Source organism: Schistocerca serialis, chromosome 8 (assembly GCF_023864345.2).
Source record: "Schistocerca serialis cubense isolate TAMUIC-IGC-003099 chromosome 8, iqSchSeri2.2, whole genome shotgun sequence".
Classification (NCBI taxonomy): domain Eukaryota; kingdom Metazoa; phylum Arthropoda; class Insecta; order Orthoptera; family Acrididae; genus Schistocerca; species Schistocerca serialis.
In genome coordinates, this window is record NC_064645.1 from 536,831,541 (window position 1) to 536,849,257 (window position 17,717).

Sequence of the window (17,717 nt, forward strand, 5' to 3'; positions counted from 1 at the left end):
ACAGAAAATACACACACATTCTCTCTCTCTCTCTGTCTCTCTCTCACTCACTCACACACACACACACACACACACACACACACACACACACACACACACACACACACACACACATGGCAAGAACACTTGACAGAGTAATGGATGAAACAGAAAAAGTGATCCAAAAATTGCATGTGCACCTAGAATGTCGTTTAACGATGTTTGGCGAAAAAGCAAAAAAATGTTCAAATGTGTGTGAAATCTTATGGGACTTAACTGCTACGGACATCAGTCCCTAAGCTTACACACTACTTAACCTAAATTTTCCTAATGACAAACACACACAGCCATGCCCGAGGGAGGACTCGAACCTCCGCTGGGACCAGCTGCACAGTCCATGACTGCAGCGCCTTAGACCGCTCGGCTAATCCTGAGCGGCTACGAGAAAGCCTAACTGGTATTCTTGCCACTACCAGAAGTGTGCAGTAAAAGGTATAAGATGTGCCAACTGCAGAAATAATTATCATTTTAACTGTGTAAACATTGCTTCAGACTGGAAGATATGGGTTTGCTCATGGCCTATCATTGACGATCCCACTCACAAAATAAAGAAACAAGACAGCGAAGGCGATTGAACTGCGGTGCTCTCAGCTGACATAGGGGCATTAAGTTGTAGAAATGACGGACTAGAAAAGAAAAACAGTCAATGAGGGAAACATTTACACTCTGAAATGACTCCTAATACGGTATCACGAGATAATGGAAGTTGTGCTGTCAAAAAAATTACTGGTTCTGAGAACCTACACGCAGGTGTAAACACTCCAACTGTATAAAAACGAAAAGTGAACAATTTTGCACAACGGAAATTCGTAGACACAAATACGAAGTGCAACAGTCTGGTAAACCTACAGAAACTGAGGTATTTTTTCTGACGTAGTGAACGCAATCTTGCAGAAATCTTACATTATGAGCTCAGTACGAAAGAATGCGGCTATGCTAAACCTGGGGCACTCAAGTATGAACGTACCGAAAACATCGAGCAAGACAGCTTAGAAAGCAGAAATAGAGGTATTGTGTTGACTGGAGAAGCATACGATGTTTGTAGTAATGAACTGGTGACTGAGGCTAGTTCTTCATTCTGCAAGAAAAGCCATCCTAATTGTAACATAAATACCACACAGACACGATGTCATTCCTACTTCCTGTGTACATTTTGAAATTAAAAATGGAGATGGGCAGTTCCACGAGATCTGCAAAATGTACTCAAATGCCTATTATCCTAGTGTGGATTTTCTCCAAAGGTGAAAAGAAATGAGGTAGTGAGTGGCTAGGGTCTCCCATCTGGCAGACCAGCCGCCTGGTGCAACTTTTTATAGTTGACACCACTTAAACGAGTTGTGTGTTGATGAGGATGATACGATGATGAATATATGACATCCAGTACGTGAACAGAGAAAATCTCCCACCCATCCGAGAATCGAACCAGGACTCGCTGCATGGCATTCTGCCGCATGGAGACGGACTCTGCAAAGGTAGAAGTATACAAAACATGTAATATAACTGAACAGAAATTGCAAAAATCGTTCAAACATTTGGAAAAACAGCCTGCAGGGAAACAGTCTGAACAAATCAGCCAACCCAGTGGTGTATCTAGAAACAGTAATGCAGTCATTTGCATCAGTCAACTACCATTCTGTAAGCAATGGTACAGAAAACACAACCCAATCTGAAGTGACAACAGAAACAAAAACAACAGAAGCAGTAGGCTTAGCTGCAAAAATGAAACCAACAGAAAGAGCCCCTGAAGTGGATCCCCTCCACACCCACATCAAATGGTGATCATTACAAAAAGTTCTACTGTCACCTCTGCAATATGGTCAGCTTTCAAATGTAGACATCACAACAACTGTGATGTCATCCATACACATTGTAAGTAGGCTATTTAGGTTTTTATGTTGGTAACGCCACGTAGTGCTCTGTATGAAAATCGCTGACTGCACTGTGGGAAGTCTGTGGCTTGTTGGACTCATTGTTGGGATATTAGCTTGTGTAGAGTTGGGCAGTTGGATGTGAACAGTGCATAGCGTTGTGCAGTTGGAGGTGAGCGGCCAGCAGTGGCGGATGTGGGGAGAGAGGTGGCAGAGTTTTGAGAGCGTCCGATCTGGACGTGTGTCCATCAGAAAAAGGAAATTTGTAAGACTGGATGTCATGAACTGATATATATATATATATATATATATATATATATATATATATATATATATATATATATATATATATATATATATATATATATATATATATATATAATGACTTTCGAACATTATTAAGGTAAATACATTGTTCTCTATCAAAATCTTTCCTTTTGCTAACTATGCCTATCAGTAGTTAGTGCCTTCAGTAGCTAGAATCTTTTATTTAGATGACAGTATTGGCGCTCGCTGTATTGCAGTAGTTCGAGTAAAGTAGATTTTTGTGAGGTAAGTGATTTATGAAAGGTATAGGTTATTGTTAGTCAGGGCCATTCTTTTGTGGGGATTATTGAAAGTCAGGTTGCGTTGTGCTAAACATATTGTGTGTCAGTTTAGTGATGATCAGAATAAGTAAAGAGAGAAATGTCTGAGTACGTTCAGTTTTGCTCAGCTGTTTGAAAATCAAATAACGTAGAAGTTAACGAGCACAGTAATTCATTATTTTCCAATGGGGACGTTTCATCATACATAATTTTCCAAAGGGGACATTTCAACGTGAGCACAGTCACCCACTAATTCGGTCCCATTTAGGACATACCTCACAGAAAGCGATTGAAGGGTAGTGGTTTTAAGGACAGAGGGAAAAATGCCATGGGAAAAAACCCTGCACTACTTTGGGTGGTTAGAAGTGCTGCTGGGTGGTTTGTGTCACTAGTGACGGTTTGTGCTTGGGCCTTAGGATATGTTAATGGAGAGGTATTGCCATTGTAGCAGTCTCTGACGAAATCTCCAGGCACATTTGCAGCATCAGCGTACCTGTAACGTACCACGTCATCATCTGAGCGATCAATTTGATTACAAAATTTTCTGCAGGTTGTGTGGGGTTTGTTTGTATCTTGCGTGTTCGACTTTTCTGTTAAAGTTTTCTAGTTGGCTTTAAGAGCAAAGATGGCAGTGCCAGTCAGGTTTGCTGTGATATAGGGGTTTGCATATGTAGGAGTATCAGACCCAGTCTCTACAGAAACAACTGAGTAGTTATCAACATCAGAAACATTTGTGCAGGCATCAGCATAACTACAAAACCTGCAGTATCAACATTGGCTACAGCAGTACAAGCAAAGGGAGAGAAGACATCCAATGTAGAAAAAACACAATCAAAATATTGTATGAATTTGGAAAATAGTGCAACCTGCTAGTTTGAATATTTTTTTTTGACTGAAGGCAGAAGGAAGGGAAGCACACAACTAGTACAAATAATATATTTAGTGACAAATTTAATATATAGACACTGGTGTAAGGGTCCATCTCTGTGTTAGAAAAGTCTACACAAGCATACCTCCTTTACAGAGACTTTCGCTGTAGTTTACAGAAAAAATCTGATAAAGGTTCTAAATTTATAGCACTTCACCAAAATGTACAATATACTTTCAATAAATCAGATGAAGCTACGAAGATGCAAAATGTTCTTGTTAAGACAGAGCATGGCCTAAAGGGAAATGAAATTACGCTGTGTAATCTACAAGGGTATAAAATGGCCCATTAGTGTAGAAGTAATCACAAAAGTAGTGATGTAGCTGTATATGTTGAGGGTAACATAATAGAATGTACTGCATATCAAATACCTAACCATGTAGAACTAGTGACCAAAGCAACAGCCATTCAAATAAAGCTCTTAGGAAAAAATGTTTTGCTGGAAATACACTGCTTACCAGGCTCAAGAGTGAATTTCAGGTATTGCTAAGCAAAAGTACCACAGAATTCAATTTTCGATAGTAGCAGGTGACTAATATTAATATGATGAGAGGAAATGTTTGTGCAAGAAGTTGCCTTGATATATCAAGCTCATTCAACTTGAAGACACACATAAAGAGGCCAAAATGATGTATATATACACTAGATACTATTATAGATCATGTAATCACTAACATGCCTGAAAACATACTGACTGTCTCTAATGACTTGGATGTCAATGAGATGTTAAACGTTAATTTTCCTTCCTTTCTTCCTTCCTTCAGAACGCCCTTAGTGTACAATTTGTAAACAAAGTAATTGGTGACCATTATGACCAATCAATATCTTAGTTTTATGGACTATATGACAAGAAAGCCATTTGACTACGTACTGAAATCAACAAAAAAGTCTGTGGTACTTTCATTGAGTTCAGAGCATGAGTAAACAATTAAAGTGGTCGCAAAATAAGCATACTTCGAACAGATAATGGAAATGAGTTTGTCAATCAGCTTACGAAGTCATTGTTGAAAGCGAATGGAATTCTACATGAAACGACAATTTCTTACACATCAAAACAAAATGGAGTTGCGGAACTCCTGAGTCAGATGACTGTTGGAAAAACAAGTCAAAGTTGACTGATGCAGGATCGAGCAAACAATTTCTGGACTGAAGTCGTTAACACAGCCGTTTATCTGAAGAATCGATCTCCAATGAAAGCAGTTCAAAATGTTACCCTAGAAAAACTATGCAGGGATCATGTAATAAATGACAGTCATTTAGGAATCCTTCAACGTCGAGCGTTTTTACATATACTGAAAGGAAAACGAATGAAGGTAGAAGGCAAATCCAAGGAACTTATCTTTGTTGGATATTGCGAAGCTTCTAAAGCATAAAGTCTCACTGATCCAAATTCACCAAAGACAGTCGTGAAGGCCCATGACATGCAATTCATTGAAAAATCAAAGTGCGACTGCGGAAACAGCAACCCAAACATTAATCCAATTGACGATAATGTCATGGGAAACGCCCAACTGGTGGCAACACATACCATCGTTGAAGGGGCAACGAAACAATCCCAGCCAGCTGATCTTGAATTAGCACAACATAACACTGAGCAGATAGTGAATGTCAACTTAGATAGGGAAACTAGTCAATCAGATACAGAAGCTGAACTGTCAGAAATTAGAAATTCTTAATGCGAATGAAAACTGAATCCTACAAATTTCAGGTAAAATCCGTTATATTCAGCCACCTCTATCTGTGATAGCAATTGAAACATAGAGCCTGTACAGCGCTGTATGTCTATACTATGAAACGTCTATGTAATTATTTTCATTACAGTCAGTAACTGCAAACAGCTACACTTTCTGTGACAGTAATTGAAACAAGGAGCATGTACAGCGTCATAAAAATTTTCTAAATTGAATGTTCTGTGGGATTATTTTCATTACAGTCAGTAAGTGCAAACAGAGATTTGCCGTAGAAACTATACTTGAAATATATACATACACTACTGGCCATTAAAATTGCTACACCAAGAAGAAATGCAGATGATAAACGGGTATTCAATGGACACATATATTATACTAGAACTGACATGTGATTACATTTTCACGCAGTTTGGGTGCATAGATCCTGAGAAATCAGTACCCAGAACAACCACCTCTGGCCGTAATGACGGCCTTGATACGCCTGGCCATTGAGTCAAACAAAGCTTGGATGGCGTGTACAGGTACAGCTGCCCATGTAGCTTCAACATGATACCTCAGTTCATCAAGGGTAGTGACTGGCATATTGTGACTAGCCAGTTGCTCGGCCACCATTGACCAGACGTTTTAAATTGGTGAGAGATCTGTAGAATGTGGTGGGCAGAGCAGCAGTCGAACCTTTACTGTATCCAGAAAGGCCCGTACAGGACCTGCATTATCCTGCTGAAATGTAGGGTTTCGCAGGGATCAAATGAAGGCTAGAGCCACGGGTTGTAACACACCTGAAATGTAACGTCCACTGCTCAAAGTGCCGTCAATGGGAACAAGAGGTGACCGAGACGTGTAACCAATGGCACCCCAAACCATCACGCCGGGTGATACGCCATTATGGTGATGACGAATACACACTTCCAATGTGCGTTCACTGCGATGTCGCCAAACACGGGTGCGGCAATCATGAAGCTGTACACAGAACCTGGATTCATCCGAAAAAATGACGTTTTGCCATTCATGCACCCAGGTTTGTCGTTGAGTACACCATCGCAGGCGCTCCTGTCTGTGATGCAGCGTCAAGGGTAACCGCAGCCATGGCCTCCAAGCTGATAGTCCATGCTGCTGCAAACGTAGTCGAACTGTTCGTGCAGATGGTTGTTGTCTTGCAAACATCCCCATCTGTTGACTCAGGGATCGAGACATGGCTGCACGACACGCTACAGCCATGCGGATAAGAAGCCTGTCATCTCGACTGCTAGTGACACGAGGCCGTTGGGATCCAGCACGGCGTTCCGTATTACCCTCCTGAACCCACTGATTCCAATTCTGCTAACAGTCATTAGATCTCGACCAACGCGAGCAGCAATGTCGCGATACGATAAATCGCAATCGCGATAGGCTACAATCCGACCTTTATCAAAGTCGGAATCGTGATGGTACGCATTTCTCCTCCTTACACGAGGTATCACAACAACGTTTCACCAGGCAACGCCGGTAAACTGCTGTTTTTGTATGAGAAATCGGTTGGAAACTTTCCTCATGTCAGCACGTTGTAGGTGTCGCCACCGGCGCCAACTTGTGTGAATGCACTGAAAAGCTAATCATTTGCATTTCGCATCATCTTCTTCCTGTCAGTTAAATTTCGCGTCTGTGGCACGTCATCTTCCTGGTGTAACAATTTTAATGGCCAGTAGTGTATACACTGAAAACCAAAGAAACTGATACATCTGCCTAATATCATGTAGGGCCCCCGCGAGCACACAGAAGTGCCTCAACACGACGTGGCATGGACTCGACTAATGTCGGAAGTACTGCTGGAGGGTACTGACACCATGAATCCTGTAGGGCTTGTAACATGCACACGGGCACACAATACTCATTAAAGCCTGTACTATGGTAAGTGAGTGGGGCTCACCTTACGAGACAGGATTTTTGTATAGATATTGACCGCGTGTACCTGAATGGTGGCAAATCAGACTTACACCCACTCTGTAATAACAATGATACGTCAAGCAAGTTCAAAATGCAATTACACGTCAGGACGGACAAAAAGCAACACAGAAGATGCTACCAATTTGTTAATAATACGGTCGCCAGCCTAATTAGGCATTAACTGAGTTTCTTCCCTGTACAAGTTGGTGTATATTCATGCAAAACAACACGTAGTAACACTGCATAATATAGTAAATTTTAGAACCAGAAAATCTATTGAACTGATAGTTTCACTTTTTTGTACTGATATGGAAAAACCAGGAATACATAACACTACACTATAATGTATACTACAAAACTTCGTACTGTCTATTGATCTGATTAAAATCGGGCTTAGGTTACCCTAGAAATAGCACTTTCGAGCCACACACAAAATGTCAATTTTGATAAAAATAAAACACTGATAAATTTTGGCTTTTATATTGACTTTAACTTTTGCTGGTCAAATCAATTTAGAACACCTCAGAATTCAAATGAATAAAAAAAAGGGGGGACCCTGAAACTGTTATGATCACTGTATTAAAAAAATTAATTACTGACACCATTATGCGCTCAAGATTTCCAATATATGAGTTACTACTCTCTTTATCTTATTTCCTACTCATTTAAATACCTTTATATCTGTCTCGAAATAATTAAACTTCATTACTAAATCAATATTAAAGTTATCTTCCAACTTTATCAGACCTTCGTTATTCATTTACTGGTTCATTAACAAAACAGTTCTTTAAACACCATTCTAACATAGTTAGGTCTGCAAGTAATTATTAATAACACAAAATTTAATTTTTCATTTCGGGACAGTCGGATTGCGCAACATTTGGAAAGGACCCTATCTAGGTTAGTTGTGAGGATAATTAAATGATAGGAAAGTTCTGGTAAAATTTAAGTTGTTATTGAACAGTATGGAACAAAAGTAACACTGGTCCATACGAATACAGTACTAAAAGTTTCAACCTGTTTGTATCGATGCGGCGGTTGGCAGGCGGCGAGATGGCGAGGCACAAAGCACACATACAACCACAGCTATGGCTCTTGACGTATTGGCACTTTATTTCTTCATAGCGTTGCAATACTTTTCCATTTAGTGCCTATGGAATTTTGCCATGCTGTATGGGCGTTGGAATGGCATACCCGAGGCTCAATGAAACTACGTCTTCTAGGAGAGCCTCCTCGCTCCAGAACGTGTTGCTCAGACCAATGCCAAATTCCAACTAACTGCTGCTGAGCCCGTTATGCCGTACAGCGCCCGCGTGCATTTTCCTGCGCTCGCCTGCCATCCAACTTTTACCGCTCCCTTACAGACCGGTTATTCACCCGAGGTTTTGCATTATACATATCCTAACACATTGCCTGCGTATGGACCAGACGCACAGTTACAATTTTAAACGTCTTGCAACAGTTTCAACACTTGTTACATTTCAATTCTATTACAATATTGCTTGACATTTGACATAAACATTAATATTAACATTGAAACTTGTTTACAGTTTTCTTAACACAATGACATGAACCAAAAAAGCAAATGAAATCAGAACATCAATCACACTAGTTTATCGAAAAATCAGATGGAAAAAAATTACTTATATGTACAAGAGTACAGCATTGTTGTTACAGGCTGTCCATAAATCCGTAAGAGTACGAGGTTGGAGATCTCTTCTGAACTATTGGAATTTGCACAGCTGAATAAGTATTAAGGAGAAAAAAAAACATTTTACTAATAACTATATTTGCACATTCAAGAACAAAAAAATTTACAACAAACACAACAGAATGATTAGCGCACACAAAGAGTGTTAGACAATGCCAAAGAGGTCTGTTTTACACAGTGCACTTTGCGCCGTCACACACGATATATGTTGTTCACACAATTCCAACACCCCTCCCTCCTTGAACTTATATTTTGTATGTTGCTTCCACAAGCTAAACCAAATAGTCTCACAATCTTCTCAAACTTCTCCCTTTCCAAGGGTTTGGTCAGAAGGTCATCTAACATGTCTTCTGTGCGCAGATAGTCCACGGCAATGTTCTGTCGCTCTATGTGGTCCCGAATGAAATGGTGCCGTATATCAATATGCTTTCTCCTAGCACTAGTAACATCGTTTTTAGCTAGGTTTATGGCTGCCTTATTGTCACAGAAGATGGTTGTAGGTTCCTCAGTTAAATCGGGTTCTATTTCACTTATTAATGTTCATAGCCATAATGCTTCCTGTGTGGTGTAAGATAGTGCCATATACTCGGCCTCTACGGTGCTCAATACAACAGTTTTTTGCTTTTGACAGGACCATGATGTGAGGCCCCCCATTAATTTAAAACAGCAGCCAGTGGTGGAGTATCTGTCTCCCAATTCACTCCCCCAGTCCGCATCGCTATATCCCTCTAGTTTTGCATTACCATCTCTATGGTATTTTAACTCATAGTTTGAGGATCCTCTTAGGTATCGGAATATCCTCTTTACAGCTTTCCAGTGCTTTTCCTTTGGATCTCTGCAATATCTGCTCACTGCATTGGTGGCAAAAGCAATGTCGGGTCGTGACGTTTGAGACAAATATTACAGACTCCCTACTGCTTCTAAATAAGGAACATTCTTGTCACATTCCACATCAGTCTCATTTACACTTAACTTCACTCCTACTTCCATTGGAGTACTTATGGGCTTGCAATCACTCATGCCAAATTTCTTTAATATTTTTCTGAGTATGATGATTGACTTATGCTCAATTCTTGTCTTTCTTCATCCTTAGTAATCTGCATACCTAAATAATGTTTGACTTCTCCCAAATCATGCACCTTAAACTTGGTTTGCGGCTGTTTCTTGAAAATTCTCATTTGGCCTTCACTTTCAGTCAGGATAGAGAAATCGTCCACCCATATCGCCATTATTATTATTTCTTCTTTTCTCCCTTTATAGTAAATGCTGGGATCTGCATTGGATTGCTTCATATTCATATTTATTAGAGTTTCATGTAGACATCGATTCCAGCAACGTACACTTTGTTGAAGTCCATAAATACTTTTTCTCAAACGCCAAATCTTTTTACTTTCTGATCTGGTTTTTATGGCTTCCCTTGGTGGAATGACATATATCTCCTCCTCCAATTTCCCATTTAAATATGCCGTTTTAACATCCATATGATGAATTATTAAATTTCGTTTTACTGCCAAGGCTAAAAGATATCTCAATGATGCATACTTGACTACAGGTGAAAAAGTTTCTTCGTAATCTACCTCTTGTTTTTGTGATTATCATTTTACCACAAGTCTTGCTTTGTATTTTGGTGATGAGCTTTCAGAGTTCTTCAAATTGAATACCCATCTTGCCTGCAGTGGTTTCTTATCTCCTGGCATATCTACCCATTCAAAGGTTTCGTTCTGATATAAAGATTCTAATTCTCTCTTCATCGCTTCTTTCCATTCTTGAGAGTTTGGGCCACTCATTGCTTCTTCTGCTGTTCTTGGCTCATCATTAAAAGATTGTGCTGTATACATCTCAAAATCCGGATATTCCTTCGGTTTTGGTACACGAGAAGAACGCCTTACATTGTTTTCTTCATTTTTTCATCCTCTAACTCATTGTTGTCATAAATTGTATCCATTTGTCCTTGGCTGTCGTCTTCCTCTTCTTCACTTTCTATTTCCTCACACAAGGTTTCACCATCTGAACTAGGTGCAGTTGACTTAGTGGTTTTGCTCTCTTTTGAGTCCTTTCTATTTTCAAAGAATATTACATCTCTACTTGTGACAATCTTATTAGTCAATGGATTCATTAATCGGTAGCCCTTTGAATTTTCACAATAGCCTACAAAAATATACTTTTTAGCTCTCGGATCCCATTTTCCTCTTAGCTGTTTTGGAATATGTGCCATTGCATCACACCCAAAAACCCTTATATTGCTTAGATCAGGTTTCTTTCCTATCCATATCTCATAAGGGGTTCTAGTCTTTAATGCTTTTGTAGGTGATCTATTGTTCAAATATACAGCTGTTGACACTACCTCTGCCCAAAAATCTTTGGATAATTCAGTGTCAGTCATCATGCTCCTTGCTTTCTCAACAATGGTCCTATTAGCCCTCTCAGCAATCCCATTTTGAGATGGGCTGTACCTTATGGTAGTTTGATGCCTGATTCCCTTTTCTGCCAGAAGTTTCTTCAATTTCTGGTTAATATATTCTCTCCCATTATCAGACCTGATGATCTTGATCATCTTTCCCGTCCACCTTTCAACCATATTGCAATATTCCTCAAAGATATCTCTCACTTGGTCTTTAGAACTAAGAAAATAAATATGAGTATATCGTGAGTAATCATCAATAAACGTAAGAAAATAATTACTCCCACCTATGGATTCACACTCCACCGGGCCACATACATCTGTGTGGATTAACTGTAAGACTTCTGTGGATTTACTCTTATTAGTCTTGAAGGGTAATCCTACATGTCTCACAAGGATCCTTGGACACACTAAATTTCTGTATTCCCTTTACCATATCCTTTATTATAGACATACTCTTTCTATTTAGATGTCCAAGCCTCTGGTGCCATAAAAAACCTTCTGCTGAATATACTGAATCACTAACATTTTTATGTTTACTGTCAATGGTGTCCAACTTAAAAATGCCCCTTTCGTTACTTGCTGTAGCTATAACTTCACCACTTTCACTGATTACTCTTGCACCCTGCATGTCAAAAGTGACTGTATTTCCTTTCTTGACAATTTCCCCTACAGTCAGCAGGTTAGTTGCTACATTTTTCACATAATGAATATTGTGTGCAGTAACCATATCTGATTCACCATTTACACTTATATGTAGATCTGGTTTCCCAGCCAGATGACACTGGAGCTTGTTGCCATCAACAGTAGATATTCCCATATGAGTCTTATCTTTGATGTCATAAAGAAGTGATTTATCTTTAACAATATGCACAGATGCACCTGAGTCTAAAATCGATTCCATATCACGATTACTCATCCCACCGAAAGAATAAAAACATGAGAGTACCTTACCTTTGTTATTGGTCCTTCTCTCTGGGCTATCAGTAACATACCTCTTTTGCTGAGTGTCTGATCTTGGGCTTACTTTTTCTTTGCACTGAGACGCAATATGTCCCATCTCGTGACATTTATAGCACCTCACCGATTCTCCTTTTTGTTTTTGAGTAGAGAGCAGACGCACCTTCCTTCTCCAATGTACAACAGCTTGGAGCACTCTTTACATCCTGCAGGATTTTCACATTAACACTGTCGCCTGTGATTGGTATACCCGAGCTTTCAAGTCCCATAATCATAGGTGCATACCTTTCGGGCAGTCCTGCCAACAGCAATGTTCCTATCCATTCGTCAGCGATCACGAATCTGATGTTTCTCAGTCGGTTCGACGTGGTTATTATTTTGTTAACGTATTCGTCTACACGCTTACATTTGTCCAGACGAGTGGTAATTAACTCGCGTAATAATCCTACATTTCTCGTAAGACCACCATCCTCGAATGTCCTTCGTAAATTGTCCCAGACTTCTTTCGCTGTAGCAGCTTTTTCAACGTGAACGTAATTCACCGAATCAATCAGTAATATCAATTTTGATTTTGCTTTCCTATCCTTATTTGAATAATTCTGATCTGTGGATTTCATTGTCCCATCTACCACGTCCCATAGGTTGTCTAAACGTAAATACGCTTCCACTGCGAACTTCCAGGTTTCATAGTTTTCGCGACCTGTAAGTCTTTCAGTCTGTGGAATTTGTGCCGCACTCATTCTTAACGGTAACTTGCTTTTTATTGCCGTAAAGAACACCGAAAAATAATGCGGAAAAAAATTGCGATCGTCTTGTAAGGATAACTCGCACTTCACGTAAATTGGAACTTTTCCAATACTTTCTCCCTACTATTTTATTGATATACTTATTCCAAATGCAGCCTGGGCCCATAACCTATTGGAATTTGCGCAGCTGAGTAAGTATTAAGGAGAAAAAAGGACATTTTACTAATAACTATATTTGCACATCCAAGAACAAAAAAATTTACAGCAAACACAACAGAATAATTAGCGCACACAAAGAGTGTTAGACAATGCCAAAGAGGTCTATTTTACACAGTGCACTTTGCGCCGTCACACACGAAATATATTGTTCACACAATTCCAACATGAACAGCACGTTGCAAGGCATCCCAGATAGGCTCAAAAATCTTCATGTCTAGGGAGTTTGATGGTCAGCGGAAGTACAGATAGTGTGGCTGAATACTACACATTTTACTTGGAGATTTATAATAAGAATGTTATGGACAAAGCAGTGGTGTCATTCACTGTTAGTTGCATTTATAATACTACATGTGGTCTGAAGATGATAGTTAAGGTACTGGTACTGGTCGCAATTTGTAAAGATTTTTTTAAATGTTAAATGTGATTGAGACAATATATAGAAAATTTTAGAAAGTTTATTAGAAAGGTTTTGAAAATTTATGATCTATATTTTATTGTTTGCTTACCCTCGCTTGCTCTTATTCTGCTAATATATTCACGTACCACTTACTTCGTGTTTTAGTGTATATGTATAAATTCTTTTTTATAAGAAACTCTAGGATGGATTTTTGAAGATTGCTGATCAGCCAAAATAATGCTATATGAAACGTAAACTATAGATTGGCGTATCTTATCTAGGTCTCGCCAAAATAATGCTATATGAAACGTAAACTGTAGATTGGCGTATCTTACGGAGGTACAATGGACTGGCGCCAATGAAATTTAGGCTGAACTTTCCTGCAAGTTGGAAGTTGGGTGGAAGAGACTGTGTTAGAAGTGTGTAAATGTGTTTTCTCTTTCTTTTGTGTGTATTAACTTTCGGTGAAATTCTTTGGTAGTGTTTCGGTGTAGTCCTGTGTCAGAAGCGTGTGTGGTAGCGTGCATTGCCATTTACGGTAGTATTTCTGTAAAAGCGCGTTGTTGATTGTATTTATTATTTAATCATGGCCTTACATGTTCCCAAAGCGCCAGGAATGGCGCAGATGCTTAAAGACGGTGCCAGAGTAAGTATGTGTTCGGAACGAATGTAATGTTTGTTATGAAATTGGTGAGTTTCTAGAAGTATCATCGTCTGCGGATAACGACTGTTATAATGTTAGCAAGCTGGTTTCATAAACACGCATCTTGTGCAAGCGTCAGCGTATTGCAAAATAATGTGGAAGCCCGCCAACGACGTGTAGGATTGTTTGTAATTTTTGGCTCCCTAATATCGTAGGGTGAGAGACTTCAACTAATTCCATGAGCTACCGATTTAACATTTCTTAATAAGCGTTCTGTTTAATGCCGTACCTCGTTAAATGTCGAATTAAACATCACGTTTAAGTCATGTTAGTAGGGTAGCTGAAACACAAAATAGAGATTGTCCTAAACGCAATAGTGAGCTTGAACAAATTCGCCATTAGGACACCGATATATATCGTAGTCGTCACATCTCAGAATGGAACTGTCATTGAAATAAAAGTGATTAACTCCAAACTTCAAGATATTGATAATTCTAGTCATTGGATGGTCAAGTACACGACGCCCAGAAAATACAAAGAACCACATAGATGGCCGTTAGTCATGAAATCCTAACGCAGGGAGGAAATTCAGATGTTTTTATTAAATAAGAAAAATCGATGTTATGGCGAAATTTGTCTAGAGTACAAAAAGCAATTGATATGTACAGGAACATATATGTGTTTGGATGAGTATCTGGACAAAAATGGAACTAGTGGTTGGCTGTGGCCTGTAATAGAACTATCCTGTCGTTTGCATGAAGCCGACTAGTCGAAGGAAACCATGAAAAACCTAAAACAGGATGGCCGAACTGTGCTTCGAATCTCTATACTCGTGCTTTGAGTCTCCATTCTCGCAAATACGAGGTCAGTCTGCAAGAACTTAATTATGTCTAAGCTACTTCTCAATTGTCAACACTGTCACAGAATAAAATGTATAAAGCTAGTTTTACACTGTGCTGTCATTTCTCAACATCACTACAGAAAGTTCTGCAGCTTACCATTTAATTGCAAAAAAAGAAAAAAGTCCGTATTTCTCCATAACAAGACAGATGTTGCATTTAGGATGATAATATATTAATATCGTATGCACAGTTTGCACTTCCTGGGAGTGATTGATGTATTGGCTGACTTAGTGTTAGTATGGACTGTTTCTGCATGTTGCCAAACTGAGCTATGGCGCCAGTAACGCAAGCCATAAGAATATGAGCGTGTAGTAGGCATTGTGACTGCAGTGTGGCTCTTGGTGTAGTGCTTACCTTGCAGGGAGACAGCGTTAGTTCTACCAGCACCTCTTTTTCCCCACAACTGTGCATGTGCTGGCTGATTGTCTTCTGACTCTCTCAGCAGCCCCTAAAATTTGTTCAAATTTATGTTCTGTTTATAGTAGCTATTATAATATCACCAAAATTAAAGAGTGGTATTCCTTGTTACTGTTGTAGGGATACCTGTATTTACCTCAAAATATACCATTACATTAAATATTTTAAATTTCCTATGTAATCTGTGAGAAATATAAACCCCTCCTCAAGACGTCCACTTCATGGGATGTAGTGGATGACTGCTATGGCTGGCTGCTTAACTACGTATCTTGCAATGCTTTAATTATGCACACCTCTAGAACATCTGCTGCCTTGGGTAAATAAGGCAAACACCATGCCTATCATGGCAGTCAGCAGTTTTAAGACCTTAGGATAGTGGCAGTTAACAGCTGTTGAAAACTCTACAATTTTATCTAAGTTGATTTGACTTGAAAACTTAGAACATTTTATCTAGTTGTGGCAGCATGAAGAGGACACATGGATGTTTATCATTATGATAGAGTATTTTTGTGGCATTCTTGTTTATTTCGTCAGCAGATGAATACTCATTCTTCAACTATACATTTATGACTTTGAGATATTTTAATTCTGCGTTGAGTAGCTATAGTTCACAGATGTTCCTTGCTCTATCCACTTAATGTTTTTGGAGTGAATTACTTTACTGTGGATGACAATTTTAACCTCCGTGTAGGTAATGGCCTTTGTGTGTGGGTTTCCAGTATACTATGAGGCCCAAACTACCAGCTTCTTTCTTCAAGAGTAGCACAGCTAGAAAATTTAATCTGCCATATACACTCATCCTCTATGGTTAACTGTGCCTTTGGATTAATCCTATTGAGTTGTTACTGAAAACATCCTGGGTCCTCCCTGCCATGCCTCCACAAAACAAATGCTTGTAGCAAGGAGACAACTGTCTAATTGAACTTACAAAAATGTCAGCTAATAGTGGATAGTATGATAGGCTATACATACAGGTGATAAAGATTCCTAACATGCCGATAATTGCAAGTGGAAGGAGGTTTGTGTTAAACTTATTGATATCTGGACACACGTTTTAAAGGTGTCTACTAGTCTGTCACTGAGTGGCAGTAGCAGGTGACACTGATTAATGAAGTCCAGCTGTGATCGAATTTTCAAAATGTGATGTCATTCCTCTGCATTGTAGCAGGTGGAAGTGAAATTTTACTTCAGCCAGCAGTGAGCCAGAGTGTGGATCGGACAGTCATAAAACTGCAACCTGCTCCATCCTTGAACATGTCTTTCTCAGATGCGCATGAAACAGTGGGTTTCTGCTACAAATTTTGCAACGGCACAATATTACCAACATGGTCCATCAAACTGCACATAAAACAATGCCCAAGTTATAATCCAGAAGGCTTGTGGATTTGAAGGATGTGCTGCACAAACAGTTCCAATCTGTATCATTCAGAATACATTGTGAAATTCATGGTTTCACATGATAGGGTTTCTTCCCTTTCCAATTACAAATGGGGTTCAGAAATGATTGAATACCTTTGTACTGGCTGTAATTAGTTTGTCTCCCCCCCTGCCCCCCCCCCCCAATCTTATGTTTTGTTTGGTCTTTTGTGCTGTTCTGTTCCCATTTTTCTTGGATCTTCTTTCTCTAGTATTGGCCTCATTGTGTCATGATCATGGTATGGTGTGGAGATATGGATGATTCAACGGCAGTGCCAGCTACTTGTAGTGCTTAGTGCCTCTGATGCACACCCTGGTCTCACCCCTCCCTCCTTCCCCCTTCGGTTCTTTGCTCTTCCTGCCACCCCAATGTTCCTTCTGCCTCTTTGTTTGTTTTCCTTTCCCCAGTGACCAGGCTGTGCTGCTGGTATTCCTCCCATAGTTTCTGCCACCACCTTAGATCTTGGGACTGATATCATCGCTGTTTGGAACTTCCCCCCCCCCCCCCCTCCCCCCTCAAAAAAATCAAGTAACTGACCAACAATTTTTTTTCACTAAATATACAGAGCTCAGTATGACCCCTGTCTAAGTTTCTCTTTGGTTTTTGAGTGTAATATTTATGAAAATAGAATCATTACTGTCACACTGAACTGTAGTGTATGTTTTTGTATTATTTTTCTGCCTTCATATCCAGTGTAAATCACATTGGCTCTATAAGACACCAGTGGTACTTGGTGTGTGTGTGTGTGTGTGTGTGTGTGTGTGTGTGTGTGTGAGAGAGAGAGAGAGAGAGAGAGAGAGAGAGAGAGAGAGAGAGAAAGGGGGGGAGACCTGGTGCCAGGATGGTTATTTTGAGCCATTTCAACTGT

General features: G+C 39.6%; 1 protein-coding gene across 1 annotated transcript in view; it reads left to right on the forward strand.

The window, feature by feature from the left end:
- Positions 1-13,939: 13,939 nt before the first annotated feature.
- Positions 13,940-17,717, forward strand: part of LOC126416307 (T-complex protein 1 subunit theta) — a 95,299-nt gene continuing 91,521 nt past the window's right edge. The window contains exon 1 of the mRNA XM_050083969.1: positions 13,940-14,116. Coding sequence (XP_049939926.1) covers positions 14,057-14,116 — 60 coding nt within the window. The 5' untranslated portion in view covers positions 13,940-14,056. The remainder of the gene's footprint in view (positions 14,117-17,717) is intronic.